General features: G+C 60.4%; 1 protein-coding gene across 1 annotated transcript in view; it reads left to right on the forward strand.

Moving 5' to 3' along the window:
* Positions 1-14487, forward strand: part of C16H16orf74 (chromosome 16 C16orf74 homolog) — a 30169-nt gene that overhangs the window by 6989 nt on the left and 8693 nt on the right. Inside the window, exon 2 of the mRNA XM_059152576.1 lies at positions 1201-1246. Coding sequence (XP_059008559.1) covers positions 1219-1246 — 28 coding nt within the window. The 5' untranslated portion in view covers positions 1201-1218. The remainder of the gene's footprint in view (positions 1-1200; positions 1247-14487) is intronic.

Below are 14487 nucleotides of genomic sequence, written 5' to 3' on the forward strand. Positions count from 1 at the left end.
GCATCCGGGCCCCTGCCTTCCTACCTGTCCCACAGACCCAGCCTGGATAAAACCAAAGCCCTCACCCGGGGTTTCTCCAGGCCAGCCCCTCCTGGTCCCTCCAGCTCCCGAGCCTGCGTGCCTCCCAGACTCCTGCTTCTCCACACCCTCACTGTCCCCCACCGCCCGCACCGCTCCCCCACCCCACACACCCCATCTTCCATCTTAAGGCCCAGAACGCGCTTCTCCAACCTCAACAGACACACGACTCCCGGGGGGCCTTGTTAGAATACCGACTGTGGCTCAAGGCTTCTGGGTGTGCCTGAGATGCGGCATTGCTAACAAGCTCCCGGGGGCCCGAGGCTGCTGGTCCAGCAGCACCGCCCGTGTAGTGAGTTCCTGGGGGAACCCCAGCATTTCCTAGCCACAGACGCCAGCCTCTGGGCGGGACAAGGAGAGCACAACGTGGGGCCTCGCTCACACACCCGTGGTGGAGATCCAAGGGGCTTCCCTCATGGCCACCTCCTCGCCTCTCCCCCAGGCAGCCTGGCATGGAGGCAGCCCCCTCCTCTTCCCCAGAAGGGTGTGCAGAGCCTCACAGGCCCCAGACCGGGGTTGGGGCAGCCCCGGGGTTGGAACCCCCGCTCTCTGAGCCTTGATTTCCCGTCTGTGAGTGAGAGTAGCACACCCCGGGGCTGGAGCACACAGGTGCCGAACACTGTCAGCCGCGTCCTGTTTTATCCATCGCTCCGAATGCTCAGGGGGAATCCCCTTGCTGGCCGACTGCGGGGACAGTTTAACTCCCATGGACTGAGGCCTTAGTGCTCTTAATCGGTTAGATGTCCACGTGCATTTTAGATGAGGGGCGGCGCCCTGACAGCAGGTGAGCTCACCACGTCCTCCTGCTCCTGCTTCTGAAGCCAGCCACCACTGTTGGCCCCAAAAGAAAAGGCCAGGTCAGCCCCGACCACGCCCTCACCTCGACCGCACCTCACCCTCCAGATCTCCCGTCTATGCAGTTCTGAGGCGCCGGAAAGTTTTTTCCACCAGCACAGACTCATCTTTGAGCAAACTCAGCGCAGATGTCAGCACGCACCCTGACCTCACCAGGCTCTGGCGGCTTCTCTCCCCGCTATTTCCTGTTGTGTACCCGTGGGGCGGGGGCGGGGCGGGGGCCAGCTGCACATGGCCAAGACCAACAAGCCCCCTCTCTCTCCACAGGCCCACCGAGGCGCCGCCATGGGGCTCAAGCTGTCCTGCCTGAAAGGTAAGGGGAGAGCTTCCCCACCAGCATCTCTGGGCCTGGGAGAGGGGTGGCGGGGGGAGGCGTGAGGCTGGAGAGTAGGAGGATCCACCCTGGAGTGGGAGGGGGACCACTGCTTAAGGCAGCATCTATATACAGCAGGTGCCTTATAAAGGCTTGCTCTGACTCTGAGCGCCCCTGCAGGCCTTCCCTGTCACTGACAGAGAAAGTCGAAGTGCCCCTGGGCCTTGGCTTGTCCCTCAGGGGGATTAATCCCAACCCTGGAGAGTAAGGGAGGAAGAGCCCCGACCCTGCAGGCCTGTTACCACTGACATAGCAGGTCCGGCCTGCTGGGGGCTGGGCAAGGCCAACAGGGAGAGGGTCTGGAAGGACACCAGGTCACTGTGGAATGTGGTAGGTGTTGGCAGAGGGACCCCAGACACCTGTCCTGTGTCCTAGACCCTCCTGGCCCGCGTCTAGATGACCCAGGGGCACTGCAGACCAACATGGCCCCTACAGAGACCTCTCCCCTTGATGCCCATTATTCAGGGACACATGCTCCCTAGCTGGAAATCCGGGAGTCGTTCTGGTGGCCCCTCACCCATGTGTGGCATGCCCGGCAGCGCTGACTCACCTCCTGGATGTTTCGGAGGTGCCCTGGCCCTGGCCCTTTGCTGCAGGAGGTCAGGGGCGCGGGAAGGTGCAGGCCAGAGTGAAGGACCACGTTGTGTCCGCTGCTGGGATGGGTGAGCTCAGCAGAGGCCCCGTGGGCCCAGCTTACGGATTATGCCCTGCCCCCTTGGCCAGGGGGCGAGGCATCTTGATGGACAGTTCCTCCAAGACTACGCGGGCATGCAGGGCAGCGGGCGTGCAGGGCAGCGGCTCCCCTGGAGAAAATCCGGGTGTGGAGGGCAAGGTGGGGATGAGATGCTGGAGAGCCCGAGGCAGCCCACGCCCCTCCAGGGCCTGGCCCCTCTGAGGCCGCAGGCTGAGCCCCTGAGGGAGTGGGGGGCATTTGTTGGGCCAGCATCTGTGGGGGTGGAGAGCCCGTAGTTGCCTCTGGATGGAGCCCCTGGTGCCCCAGGACCCTCAACCCTTGGACTTCGCGGCCGGGTCGTGCTGGGCACAGAGTAGGCATTTGATACAAGCTTTTGTTTTGGTTTTTAATTGTGTGAGATACATGTCACGTAATATGTGCTGTCTTGACCATTTTTAAGTGTACAGCCCCCAGACATTACGTGCGTTTATGGTATCGCGCAGAGGTCCCCAGCGACCGCCTCCAGACCTTCTCCACTGTGCCCGTCCCACTCCCACGCTTCCCCTGCCCCCCCGCCCCCCCGCCCCCCGCCAGCCCCGCCTCCTCGTCCTACCTTCCGTCTCTGCGGATTTGCCTACTGGGGGGGGGGGGGGGCTCCCGCGCATGCAATGACACAGTAACTGCCCTTTTGTGACGGGCTGATTCACTCAGCGTAACGTCCTCAGGGTCCGCCCCTGCCATAGCAGGTGTCAGAACAGCCTTCCTCTCCAAGGCTGATTTCTGTTCCCCACGTGTATGGACCACCGGGGGTTGATCGATCATTCCCGTGGACACGGGGCTGCCTCCACTTTCGGCTGCGGGGACAGGACGTCTTTGACGAGTCAGCCAAGGCCCTGGAGGAGCGAAGGGTTGGAATGTCGCCGGGGCAGCGAGGTTTGCTCGCGCGTTTGCACCACAGCTCGTCAGGGCCTGTCCCCGGCCCGGGGCTGCCAGCCCTCTGCCCACACCAGCCTCACCCAGCCCTGGCCTCTGGAGGCTGCAGATCTCTGGGGTGTGACAGGCAGGGGGAGGGAGTGGGGGAGCCCAGGGAACCGAGACCTGGACCTTCTCTCTGTGCTTCACCAAAACGACCCAGGCCCACCAGCCCAGAGGCCCCAGACCCTCCTCCTCCTCCCGGAAGGGACAGGCCAGCTACAAAGGGCACAGTGCCCCACGGCCCGTTCCCTGCGCACTGCTGTCCACATTACGTCTCGGCCCTCACGCCCGCAGGCGTGGTGTTCCCCCACGGTGGGACTGCGACGTGTCCGGGTGTCCCTGGTCTGTGTCTTTCCATGCTCTCTAAGGCCTGTGCCCCAGCCCGCCATGAGTGGGCCTCTGGGCGGTTTCCAGCTTGTTGCTTTTGTAAATTGTGCCGTTTTGAACATCTTTGATTTCTGATTTGTTAAATTAGTATTTCTTTGGGATAAATCCCAGAAATCAGAAGGACCCAGTCAATTCGTTACAATATATGGTGAGTTCTTCCTGGGGGCCCAGCCGGGACAGGACCCTGTTCTGCGCCTATTCTGTGTGGATCCGCTCCCCTGTCTCCGCGACACCCAAGTGAGTCCCCCCCAAGATCCCCAGTTTCTAGATGAGGACACTGAGGCACAGAGAGGCAGTGCCATTGGCCTGAGGCCACACAGCTGGGACCCGGTGCGATCTGAACCGCGGGGAGGCTCGTTCCAGAGGCCTTGCTCCAACCACGGTTGGTTTGGCCTCTGCAGAAGGTAACATTTTAAGTTGACATTTGAAACAGTCGCTGTAGCCAGAAACGTTATCAACACGTTCTCATTCAGCTTCACAGTCTGTAAGATGGTGTTGGAGTTTCCTGGAGCTGCTGTAATGTATTACCCCAAACTGAGGGGCTTCGAGCAACAGAAATGCATTCCCCCATGGCCGGAGGTTATGCGTTCTAACCACGCTGCCTCTCAAGGCTCTGAGCGAGGGTCCTCCCTGTCTCTTCCCGCTCCTGGGGACTCCAGGCGCTCCCAGGCATGTGGCCACGTCCTCCTGGGTCTGCCTCCGTCCTCACACGGCCTCCTCCCTGTGTCGCTCTGTGTCCTTTCTCTTAAGAAGACACCAGTCTTGGATTTACAGCCAGCCTTTTTTTTCTTTCTTTCTTTTCTTTTTTTTTTTTAGATTTTATTTATTTATTTGACAGACAGAGATCACAAGCAGGCAGAGAGGCAGGCAGAGAGGAGGAAGCAGGCTCCCCGCGGAGCAGAGAGCCCGTTGCAGGGCTCGATTCCAGGACCCTGAGATCATGACCCGAGCCGAAGGCAGCGGCTTAACCCACTGAGCCACCCAGGCGCCCTCATCCCTAGATTCTTAACGAATCACATCTGCAAAGAACTTATTTCCAAATAAGGCCACATTCTAAGGGTCTGTGTGGATGTGGATTTGGGGGGATACTCGTCAGCCCACCACGAATCCTTTCAGCCCTGAGCCCCGCACAGGCAGGGCAGGAAGGTGCTTCTCTGGCCTGACAGCAGAGACAGCCTGAGGTGGGGACACGTGAGTGTGGCATGGAACAGAGGAACACACTTGTGCCAAAATCTTTGTTTCTGGTCCCAAAGGGGAGCAGGCACAGCAGAGCACTGGGAGTGGGTCCTGCTGCCCAAGGGCCTGGCCGTGGCAGCTGTGACATGTGAGAGCGCTCTGCTGTCCAAAGAGCACCTCTCCCGTGCCCTCTGGCAGAAGGGCTGGTATGGGCCGGGCGTGGCTGGGAGCCAGGCGCTGCTCCCTTGATGTGCCTCGTTACAGCTGGACAGCGTAGGTGACTTCACAGTGGGGGGACCGAGGCACAGGGCCGCTCTCACCAGCCCTGCATCCCCTGGCCGGCCAGGAGGGGCTTGGCTCAGCGGGCAGGAGAGGGGCGGGTGGTTTCCCAGTTTGTGCTCAGGAGCAGGCTTTCTCCAGGCCAGCAGCAGGCTGCACTGCCCCAGGGAGCAGCAGGGTCAGGCCCCCAGACCTGCGGCCTCCACTTCCCCTGGGAACTGGTCAGATGCGTGGGCCCCTCCCAGACCTACTGAGTCAGAAGCTCTGGGGGTTTTTAACAAACCCTGGGGGGGATTCCAGTGCCTGTTCAAGTCTGAGAACACTGGTGCCCGGGCTCCAGGGTCAGAAGGATCTGAGTTCAGATCCCAGGTGTGTCCTGGCAATCCACAACGTCGTACAAATCAGTTCATGTGTCAAAGCCTCAACTTCCCCATCTGCAAAATGGAGTGACGAATGGGGACATCTCCCGGGCCAGGCTTCGAGAGTTATCTGAGACCAGCGCTGTCGATGGACGGGATTTCCTGTGCCCGGTTCTTTGTGCCTTCCTGTTCTGGTGGCAGCCGCAGGTGCAGGGGAACTCAATCTGGAGGTGCGGGCTTTCCCGTGGGGCTACCTCGGGGGCCGGTGTGGTCTCTGGGGTTCCCCTGAGGGCACCAGTGCCAGCCCTGGCCAATGACCGCATCGCTGTGGAGACAGGCTCCTGGGCCGGGCTGGTCCCAGAGGACCGTCCTTCTGGGGTGCCCGGGACCAGGTGGGAAGGCACCAGGAGATGGAGACTGGCTCTGGGGTTGGTGCCTCGCTCATGTGTTCTAAGGACTATTTGTTAGGACAGTTTTAGATTTCCAGAAAGTAGTTTCAGGTTCACAGTTTCCCCTTTAGTTAAAACTTGCCTCGGCTGGGTCCCTTCCTCGAGGGCCCTGAACGCGCCTAGATAAGTCCTTGCCAGCCGCGCTCCCACTTGGTTCAGCTTTCCTGTTCTCCCTGCCAGCCCCTTTGCTGTCCCAGGACCCCACCTTACAGTTCCTCGTCACGCCCCCTCAGGCTCCTCGGACCATGTCAGTTTCTGAGACGCTCCTGTCTGCGACCTTGACTGTCTGGAGGAGCACTGGCCGTCTGTTTGGGAGGACAGCCCGCTGTTGGGATCTGCCCGACGCCGGTGGGGTCTCCAGTCTCTTGTGCCGAGCACGTGACGATGTTGACGGTGGGGCCCGGGACATGGGCCCGCCCTCCCCGGCACCCCTGACTGCTCAGGCATTTCTCCCCCTTCCCTCGCAGGGGGCTCAGAGCCCCTCCCTCCATCCGGCCTGTACCCAGGCATGGGGCGCTTGGGGGCGGGCCGTCGCAGTGCCCGTTTCTCACGGGTGTCAGGGAGCCTGAGACTAGCCACGGGTCACAGCGGAGATGAGAGTCACGATGCAGCACTCCTCCTAGGGCCAAGTCCGGGTGTGAGCCGTCCGACGCTGCGGGAGAGCTGGTCGAGAGACAGCTCGTTGCACAATTATCGATTGTATCCCTACTGTGCGCGGATCCAGGGCCGGCTCCGGGGCTTCCGAGGGGAGCAAGGCAGCCGTGTGTCTTGACCGCGGGGAGCTGGGAGAGGGAGGGAGAGGGGAACGTTACGCGGAACAGCCCCCCGAGTGCCAGCTGAGGGACGGAAACCCGTGGCCGGGTCTGTGGGCAGGGGTGGCACCAGGGAAGCCACCCGGCCTGGGGGAGCCGGTCTGGGAGACAGGGGGAGGAGAACAGCAGGTGGTCAAGGAGAAAAGCAGCCTGATTTGGGGGGGCAGGGAATTTAGGGGTTACTCCAGTAGGGGCTGGGAGCTCCGTGGAAAGGGAGGGATCAAAGGCACCCATTGGGCTAATACGCTCTGAGCCATTTTCGGATTGCTTCGGGGCTTCATGCGTTTGAAAGGACGGTGACATGGTGGGGCCCCGCATTGAGGTAGAATGTGGCCAAGGTCAGCGTCTTTGTGTACTGAGCTTCCGTGTCCCCAACTGGACAGCTTCCAGCTGCCCTCAGGGGAACCCCAGCTTCCTGAGCAGCAGCTTCCTGCCTGTGGGGGTCCTTGCTGTCTGCCCTGCTCCCCCTCCCCGCGGGGTACAGAGCCCAGACCCGCCGTGTTCCCACGTGACCTCCCAGCTGACCGGCGGGCGGCCCGCTGTTGGGCGTCTGCCCCAGGCCCCAGGCAAGGGCTGCGGACGGCTCAGAGCCCTGTCCCCACGCAGGAGAGGCAGAAACGAGGGTGTGAACGTGAGACCCAGACCGGCGGATGGTGTGGCGACTGCGGGAAAGGGAATTGAAGTGGTGCCCCAGTGGGCGTGAGACAGGCACGGGCCTCCTGCAGCCCTAGTATCAGAGCCAGCCGCACGGAGGCAGGGAACAGTGCTCCAGGCCGAGGGAACAGCGGACGCCAAGGCCCTGAGACGGGAACAAGTTTGTTGAGCAGAGGAGCAGTGAGGACGAGAGTGTGACAGGGACGAGGGCCGCGGGGCCAAGCCGGGGGAGCCGAGGTCCCTGGGGCGGGCAGGGCTGTGGCTGCTGAGGTGTGCTCCTGAGAGTTTCTTGTGTGAGTAGTAGGGAGCGCGGAATCAGGGCAGACCAGGGGTCTAAGCCTCCCACAGGGGAGGCTTTTAAGACCCGCGCAGCCCTGGCCCACTCCCCAGAGGTCTGGGATTCAGTTACTGTGGCGGGGGTCCTGGGTTTCTGAGGCTTCCCCGCTGATTGTCCCGCCCATCCCAGGGTGAGAACCACTCTCGGAGGCCGGCATCCTTGCTTTTCACATGGAACCTGGGCTGGGGGCTGACCGCCCCAGGGGACAAGGTTGGCTTGGCTGGAAACCCAGGAGGCAGGGGCTCAGAGGACAGGGAGACCCCCACCTGCTCCAAGGAGGGGTAGATAATCAGAGACTATCTTAAATGCCAAAGCAGATGGTACTTAACGTGGCCCCGCCCTGTCTCCCTGGTAGAACCAGCATGGCTCCTGGCCCGGATTTAGCGCCCCGTGTCCTGCTTAGGCGGACCACCCCCCCGCCCCCACCCTGACCCGCGCCTGCTGTCCTGAGGAAGGAGGGAAGGACAGCCAAGAGGGTCACGGTCATGTTGACTGGCCTGGGGCATGCCTGAGGACCTGTACCTTCCATGCATGGGGGCTCTGGAGCAGAGATGGCCCTGGACAGTTGTTCCAGATCAAGGGGGACAGGCCTTTAACCTGCCTGTCTCCGGGACATGCTGGAGAAGTGGGCCAGGAGGGGCATGACCTTGGGCAGGGCTGAGATGAGGAGAGGGAGGGTGTGCTGGCCCTGAGGAGGGGCCCCCTCAAGTTGTGTACCCTGGGGGCACCTGGGTGGCTCAGTGGGTTAAGCCGCTGCCTTCGGCTCAGGTCATGATCTCAGGGTCCTGGGATCGAGTCCCATATCGGGCTCTCTGCTCACTGGGGAACCTGCTTCCTCCTCTCTCTCTCTGCCTGCCTCTCTGCCTACTTGTGATCTCTCTCTGTCAAATAAATAAATAAAATCTTAAAAAAATTAAAAAAAAAAAAAAAAAGTTGTGTACCCTAAGCTCCTTGAGTGCCCCACTCAGTCCCTCCCAGGTTGGGGGCAGAGAGGTCCTGGGGGTCATCGGTGGGCAGTGCTTAGGCCCACTGGGGACTAGCCTGGGGCATAACGCACACTCGGGCCACAGGTTCCAGTGGGGGACTGTGGGGCCAGGGGCTATGGGCCAAAAAGGCACAGGCTCTGAAGACGCCTGTCCTTTGAGTCCTAGCTCCTCCCCACAGCCAGCCTCAGCTCCTGACAGCCCACCCTGGCGTCCTAGGCACGCGCTTCCCATGTGTCGGTCAGAAGGCGGGACCATGCTGGGGAGACCATGAAGGCATGAGAAAGGACAGGCAGCTCTGTCCCAACAGCTGGGGAGCCGTGTCCCACGCACACGGCTCCGCGAAAGGGACCGGGGCAGAACGGCAGGTCTAGCACTGCCACGTGTGTAGGAGAAAGGAAACAAATACGCCGAGGAGGGTGTTTGTACGTGGAGACAGAGAGTGTGACACAGGAATAGCAGCCATGCCTGCCTCCCAGAGGAGAAGCCATGAAAAACAAGGTGGCTGGGGGTCAGCCAAGAGCAGGGCCCAACAGGCTGGAGTCTTACGCAGCCGATGTCTCTGGCCTGGAGGGACCAGCTGGGCCCAGTGTCCCCACCCTCTGGGACTCTGGAGACGTCCCCGGGCCCCGTGACCACACACTGGGCCCCTCTCCTGAGAAGCAGGATTCCCAGCCCTGCCCCTGCCTCTCTCTCTGCCTCTTCACTCTCTCACTCCTTCACCTTTTTTTTTTTTTTTTAAAGATTTTATTTATTAATTTGACAGAGAGAAATCACAAGTAGACAGAGAGGCAGCCAGAGAGAGAGAGAGGGAAGCAGGCTCTCTGCCGAGCAGAGAGCCTGATGCGGGACTCGATCCCAGGACTCTGAGATCATGACCTGAGCCGAAGGCAGCGGCTTAACCCACTGAGCCACCCAGGCGCCCTCACTCCTTCACCTTGATCAGACCTCTCCTGCAGCAGCACAGCCCACCTTCCTCCTTCCTCCCCCCCCAGCCCGTCTGTCTGTGTTGGCCCCCTCTCAGGAAATGTTTTATTGCTCCTTCTCGTCACTTTATTTTCTGAATATATCAAACATATATTCAGAAATATGTATATTATATATTCAGTGGTACAGAACGTAAATTCCGTGGTACAGGACGTAAAATGTAGAAAAGAAGACGTAGTGAAGACTCCGTCTGCCCCTGCTGCTCTCCTAGCCACCCGATGGGAGGCAGCCCTAGTTAACTGCTTCTGTGGGTCTCCTTCCAGAATGTTCTACGTCTGCATGCCCAGACATGATCCTGGGCGTATCCCTTTCCTTTATGCAACGTGCATGGGCATTAGAGCTGCCGTTCCCCGGGCAGGTGTCTGCAGGCGTGGGAACAGGCTCCCTTGCGGACCTGCTGTTTGCTCTTTTACACAGTGGCAAGTAGTCCCTCATGTGGCCCGGTGTCCTGGTGTCACCTTTCCCAGCCCATCTTTCACCTGCCAGGGAGCCTGGCCGTGGGACATTCCCCGGAGTAGCTCTGCTGGGTCAGAACACGGGCACCCTTGTCTTCCTGAGAGTCTTACCACGTGACCTTAGGAGTCGCACCCGAAGCCTCTGCATTCCCACGTGGGGAGTGACTAAGCTAACAGTGGTAACAGCCTTTTTTTTTTTTCTTCATTCTTGCTGATCTCACGGGTGAAAGGTGCTATCTCGGAGAAGTTTTGTTTCGTTTCCGCAGGAGAGGTTTGCCTTCTTATTGACGTGCGGTGCTTGGGCAGAGCAGGGTCACAGGCTGTCGGGGAGCCGCTCCCCGTGCCCTTGCACACACCCGCCAGTGTCCTCGCGGAGAAACAGACCCCCACCCCCACCAGCACTGGTGGCTTTCTCCTGCCTCTGTCCTTTCCCTGCCCCTGACCTCTGGGTGTGTCATCTCTTTTGTTGAGCAGGTGCCCAAGCCCCCGACCCTCCTCTGAAGTCACTGGGGAGACCCAGGGTGGAGGCAGGAACTTGTCCCGAGCCTCCGTTTCTGCACAGTGAGGGCTGGGACACCCTGGGACAGAGATGAGTGCACTTCCTGTCTGTCACCCTCGCACGTCATTTGTCACCAGATTTTTATAGCCGGCATGGTGCTGCCTCTGGGGTGACAGGGCGTGTGACCAGGGAGCTGGCCCAGGAGCCCACGGAAGAAGGCAGCCAGGCCTCCCTGGAGGATTCCCTGGGGGAAACCACAGCCTCAGCTGTCCTTGGTGGCTCTTGCGTCCCCAATGCCAAACGCCACTTGGCCCAGAGCTTTTGATCTGCTCTGCTGTGTGGCCGCCCATCCGTGGGCCCTGCCCTGCGTCAGCTTCCCGCAGCTGGGCACATCCCGGTCCCCGGGGCTCACAGCGTTGCTCAGGATGGCCCTGCCCACCTGCTGCCTCTGGCACCAGCTGAAAACTCCTTCCCGGGGCCCCTGGTGGCAGTGGTAACAGTCCCAGGCCCGCTGAGTGCTGCTCTGGGCCAGGCTTCCCCAGACACCTTCCACTTAAGCTCACACAACCTTAGCAGGGCCCTGCGGGTTACAGGTCACTCTCCAGGGTGAAAGTTCTTGATCCTAATAAGGGATCAGTCACCCTGTCTGTGAGTTTGCAAACAGAGGCTCAGAGAGGGTAAGAAAGTTGCTCAGCCCACACAGCTGGCGGAAGGCAGAGTAGGGCCACTAGGGCCCTGTGACTCTTGGCCGTCCTCGGCCGGTCCGGTGACTCCTTCCCTGCTGCAAGGGACAAACGAAACCAGCAGCTCTCCGGGGCCTGCTCAGAAAGGCCGAGGTATCGGGGTGATTAGTAACAGCTATGACCGTGGTTCTCGACTTCTTAACGGGAGTAAAGGGTGTTTTGCCCCTCACCCCCACCCCATTACCTAGAGTTGTCAGATTCGGGGGGGGGGGACTGGATGCCTAGTTACATTTGAACTTAAAGTAAACAAGGAGTAACTGTGTAGTGTAAGTATGTCCCAAATGTTGCACGGAACTTCTACTAAAAAATTACTTGGTTTTTTGGGTTTTTTTTTTTTTTTTTTTTCGGTTCTTTAATTTGTATTTCATCTGGTAACTCCAACCCCCAGGAGCCCTGGCCGCCTCTGGAGCCATTCTTCGGTGTCACCGCCAGAGGGCGCTACAGCCTCTAGTGGTCAGGGACCAGGTGTGGGGACCTCGGAGCTGCACTCAGCAGCATCTCCCGCAGGCCAGGCGCCGCTGTGCCTACTTTCTGTGACCTGGGGCCTCCCTGCATGCTCAGCCCCCTGGCTGAGTCCCACAAAGCCTCCCAGAGAGGCTGGGGTCCGGAGCCGGGGCCAGGAGCGCACCAGGGTCCTCCCTGGTGCTCGGCAGCACGGCTGGGCAGGTGGGCAGGTGGGCTGCAGGGGGCACAGAAGGGGGGGGCTTCACCCCTCCTTTTTTCTTTTTAAGATTTTATTTATTTATTTGACAGAAATCACAGGTAGGCAGAGAGGCAGGCAGAGAGAGAGAGAGGAAGCAGGCTCCCCGCTGAGCAGAGAGCCCAGGACCCTGAGATCATGACCTGAGCCAAAGGCAGAGGCTTAACCCACTGAGCCACCCAGGCGCCCCAGCCTTCGCCCCTCCCTCTCTCCGGCTCCTCCTCCCGGGCTCTTGCTCCAGCAGCTCATCCCTGACGCAAGCTGGGGCTTTTTCCTTAATTAAAAAGAGATTTAAAATATCCACTGCTGGCTCCACTGGGCCCAGGCTGCCTCCAAAAGGTAAAACCGTCCTCACCGCCCTGGCCTGGCCCATAATAATGCAAGGCTTTCTGCTTAATTGGAATGAAAAAAAAAAAAAAAAAAAAAAAGATTAAGTGCATCTGAAACCCTTGGAGGCAGTTGTCGGCGTGTTTTTTGAAAGACCTACACTGAATCCGACATCTGGTCATCTCGAGGAGTTAGTGCTGGCCCCAGCGCACCCTGTTCCCACCCCAGGGCCTTTGTGCCTGCTGCAGCTGACCCAAATGCCCTGGCCTTCCCTCTGTGTCTCCTGCCGCCCTCCGACTGGCCCCTCTGGGAGTCCTTTGCGGACTCCTGACCCTATCCTGCTGCTCCTTCCCATCATCTGCTTCTTACTGCTGACCCAGGCTCTGGAAAGTGTTTGCTGGCTGTCCCTGGGAAGGCAGGCTCCATGTCCGTTCCCACGTGACCCTGGGCACGGCCTGACTCCTCTGCGCCTCAGTGTGCCTCTCTGGAAGATGGGCTTCTTGTGCTGTCGGCCTCACTGGGAGGAGCACCTGGTGACTCCCCTCGATGAGCCTCACACACTCCCGACAGCGGGTTGAAACACTAGGGCCCTCTCTCTTTTTTTCCAGCCGATGCTGAGATCTTTGGGTCCTCACTTCCACACTGGGGGCCCTGGAGGGTGGAGGAAGGCACGGTTTGGGGGGGGAGGAGCGGAGAAACATGCTGAGACTTTCCTCCTCTGCGGTGTCCCCAGAACCTGCAGCAATGCCGGGCACATAGCGGGCACTCGCTCACCCCCTGCCGACTGAGCACCTCCGCGGGCCCGGCTCTGTGCCACAAGGGAAGGGAGAGTCGGGTGAGAAGGCCGGGGCCAAGCGAGGTAGGGTCCCAGCCCACTGGCAGTGCTGAAAGTCAGGGTCCAGAGTCCCCGAAGCCTGGGGCTGGTCTGATCCAACCAGGAAAATGGGTCTCCGAGGGTTAAGTTGGGACCGGGAACATTTTGGGGGAGCTGCCCTCCTCCCAGCTGTCCCACAGCAAGGGTGGGACCAGGATTCTGACCTGTGCTCAGGGGGCTGGGAGTAAGAGCCGCTGGGCGGCACCCAGTAGGTGCTCAATATTGGCTCAATCTGAGGAGGTGCTAAGGCCAGAATCTCGCACTATTAAGAACCACATCCGCTTTCAGAGCACGCTCCGCAGGGCCAGCACACGCCCATAGGACTTGTACCCCCCAACCCCCCACACCCCCACACACCCCCAACCCCCAGCGAGGGTGTGGACTTCAGCGCGTCTTAGTCCCCCTCAGCGGCCCTGGAGGTGGGGACCATGACTTACCTTGTTTGGCCAGGGAAGAAACAAGGTCCAAAGGGGGTTCCCTGCCGGCTGTGTTGAAGCCTCGGTGTATGTTCCGGTGTCCACCACACCGTGAGCCCAACAGAGCCACTGTGTGTGTATGACGGCGCCTTTGGGGAGATGGGCACAGCCCCGGGGACATGGTCCCAGGCCGTCTCCAAGCCGGGCACCAGTCAGCATGCCATTCTCCAAAAAAGCAGCAGGGGGCGCCCGTGAGCCACGCAGCCTGCCCAGGGTCACAGGTGTCGGTGGTGGTCCGGAGCGGCCTGAGGGCAGCTGGGAGCCGCAAGGGGGAACCGAGGCATCCTGGGCATAGGCCTGGCTCTGGGCTTCTGAAGGATGAGAAGGGGTGGCGGATGCCAGGAGGGGCAGGGCGAGAGCTCAGGCCTGGAGCCACCGGGCCCCACCCTCCCAGCACCTTCTTTCTCTGAGCCTCGGTTTTCTCGAGGGTCCAGAGCCCCGGACCCACCCCACGGGGTGGTGTGAGGAAGCGGCGCGGTCCCCAACCCCGGGCTCCCCCAGGTGCCGGCCAGCGGCTCACCCTTGGCCGTGTCTCCCACGCTCGGCAGCCACATGCCCCACGCCTGGTACTTCCTGCCTGCAAAACTGGTGTAACCCCTTTTGCAGCCAGAAGACAGGCTCAGAGTCGTGCCCTGTGTTCCCACAGTCACCCTAGCTCGCGGGTCCCCTGCCCCTGCTGGTACAGTCACTTGGGTACTTTTATAAAAATCCACGGCAGCCCCAGGGGGGTCCGGGTGGCTCAGTCAGTTAGGCATCCGACCCTTAATCTCAGCTCCTGTCTTGAGCTCAGGGTCATGAGTTCGATCCCCAAGTGGGACCTGGAACCCTTTTAAAAAAAAAAAAAAAAAAAGTGAACCCAGGCGCTCTGGGGGTGGGTCCTCCCCTGGTCATTTTCATACTTCCCACGTGATTCCCAGTGGGCAGCCAAGCTGGAAAGCCCCTCCCCTTGAGCCGGGAAAGAGGCAGAGCCAGGTCTCTGAGGAAGTCTGTCTGGCCTTGCTGCACAGCATCTCCCCGCTTCTTTCTTTCTTTCTTT

This window comes from Mustela lutreola, chromosome 16, assembly GCF_030435805.1.
Source record: "Mustela lutreola isolate mMusLut2 chromosome 16, mMusLut2.pri, whole genome shotgun sequence".
Taxonomy (NCBI): Eukaryota; Metazoa; Chordata; class Mammalia; order Carnivora; family Mustelidae; genus Mustela; species Mustela lutreola.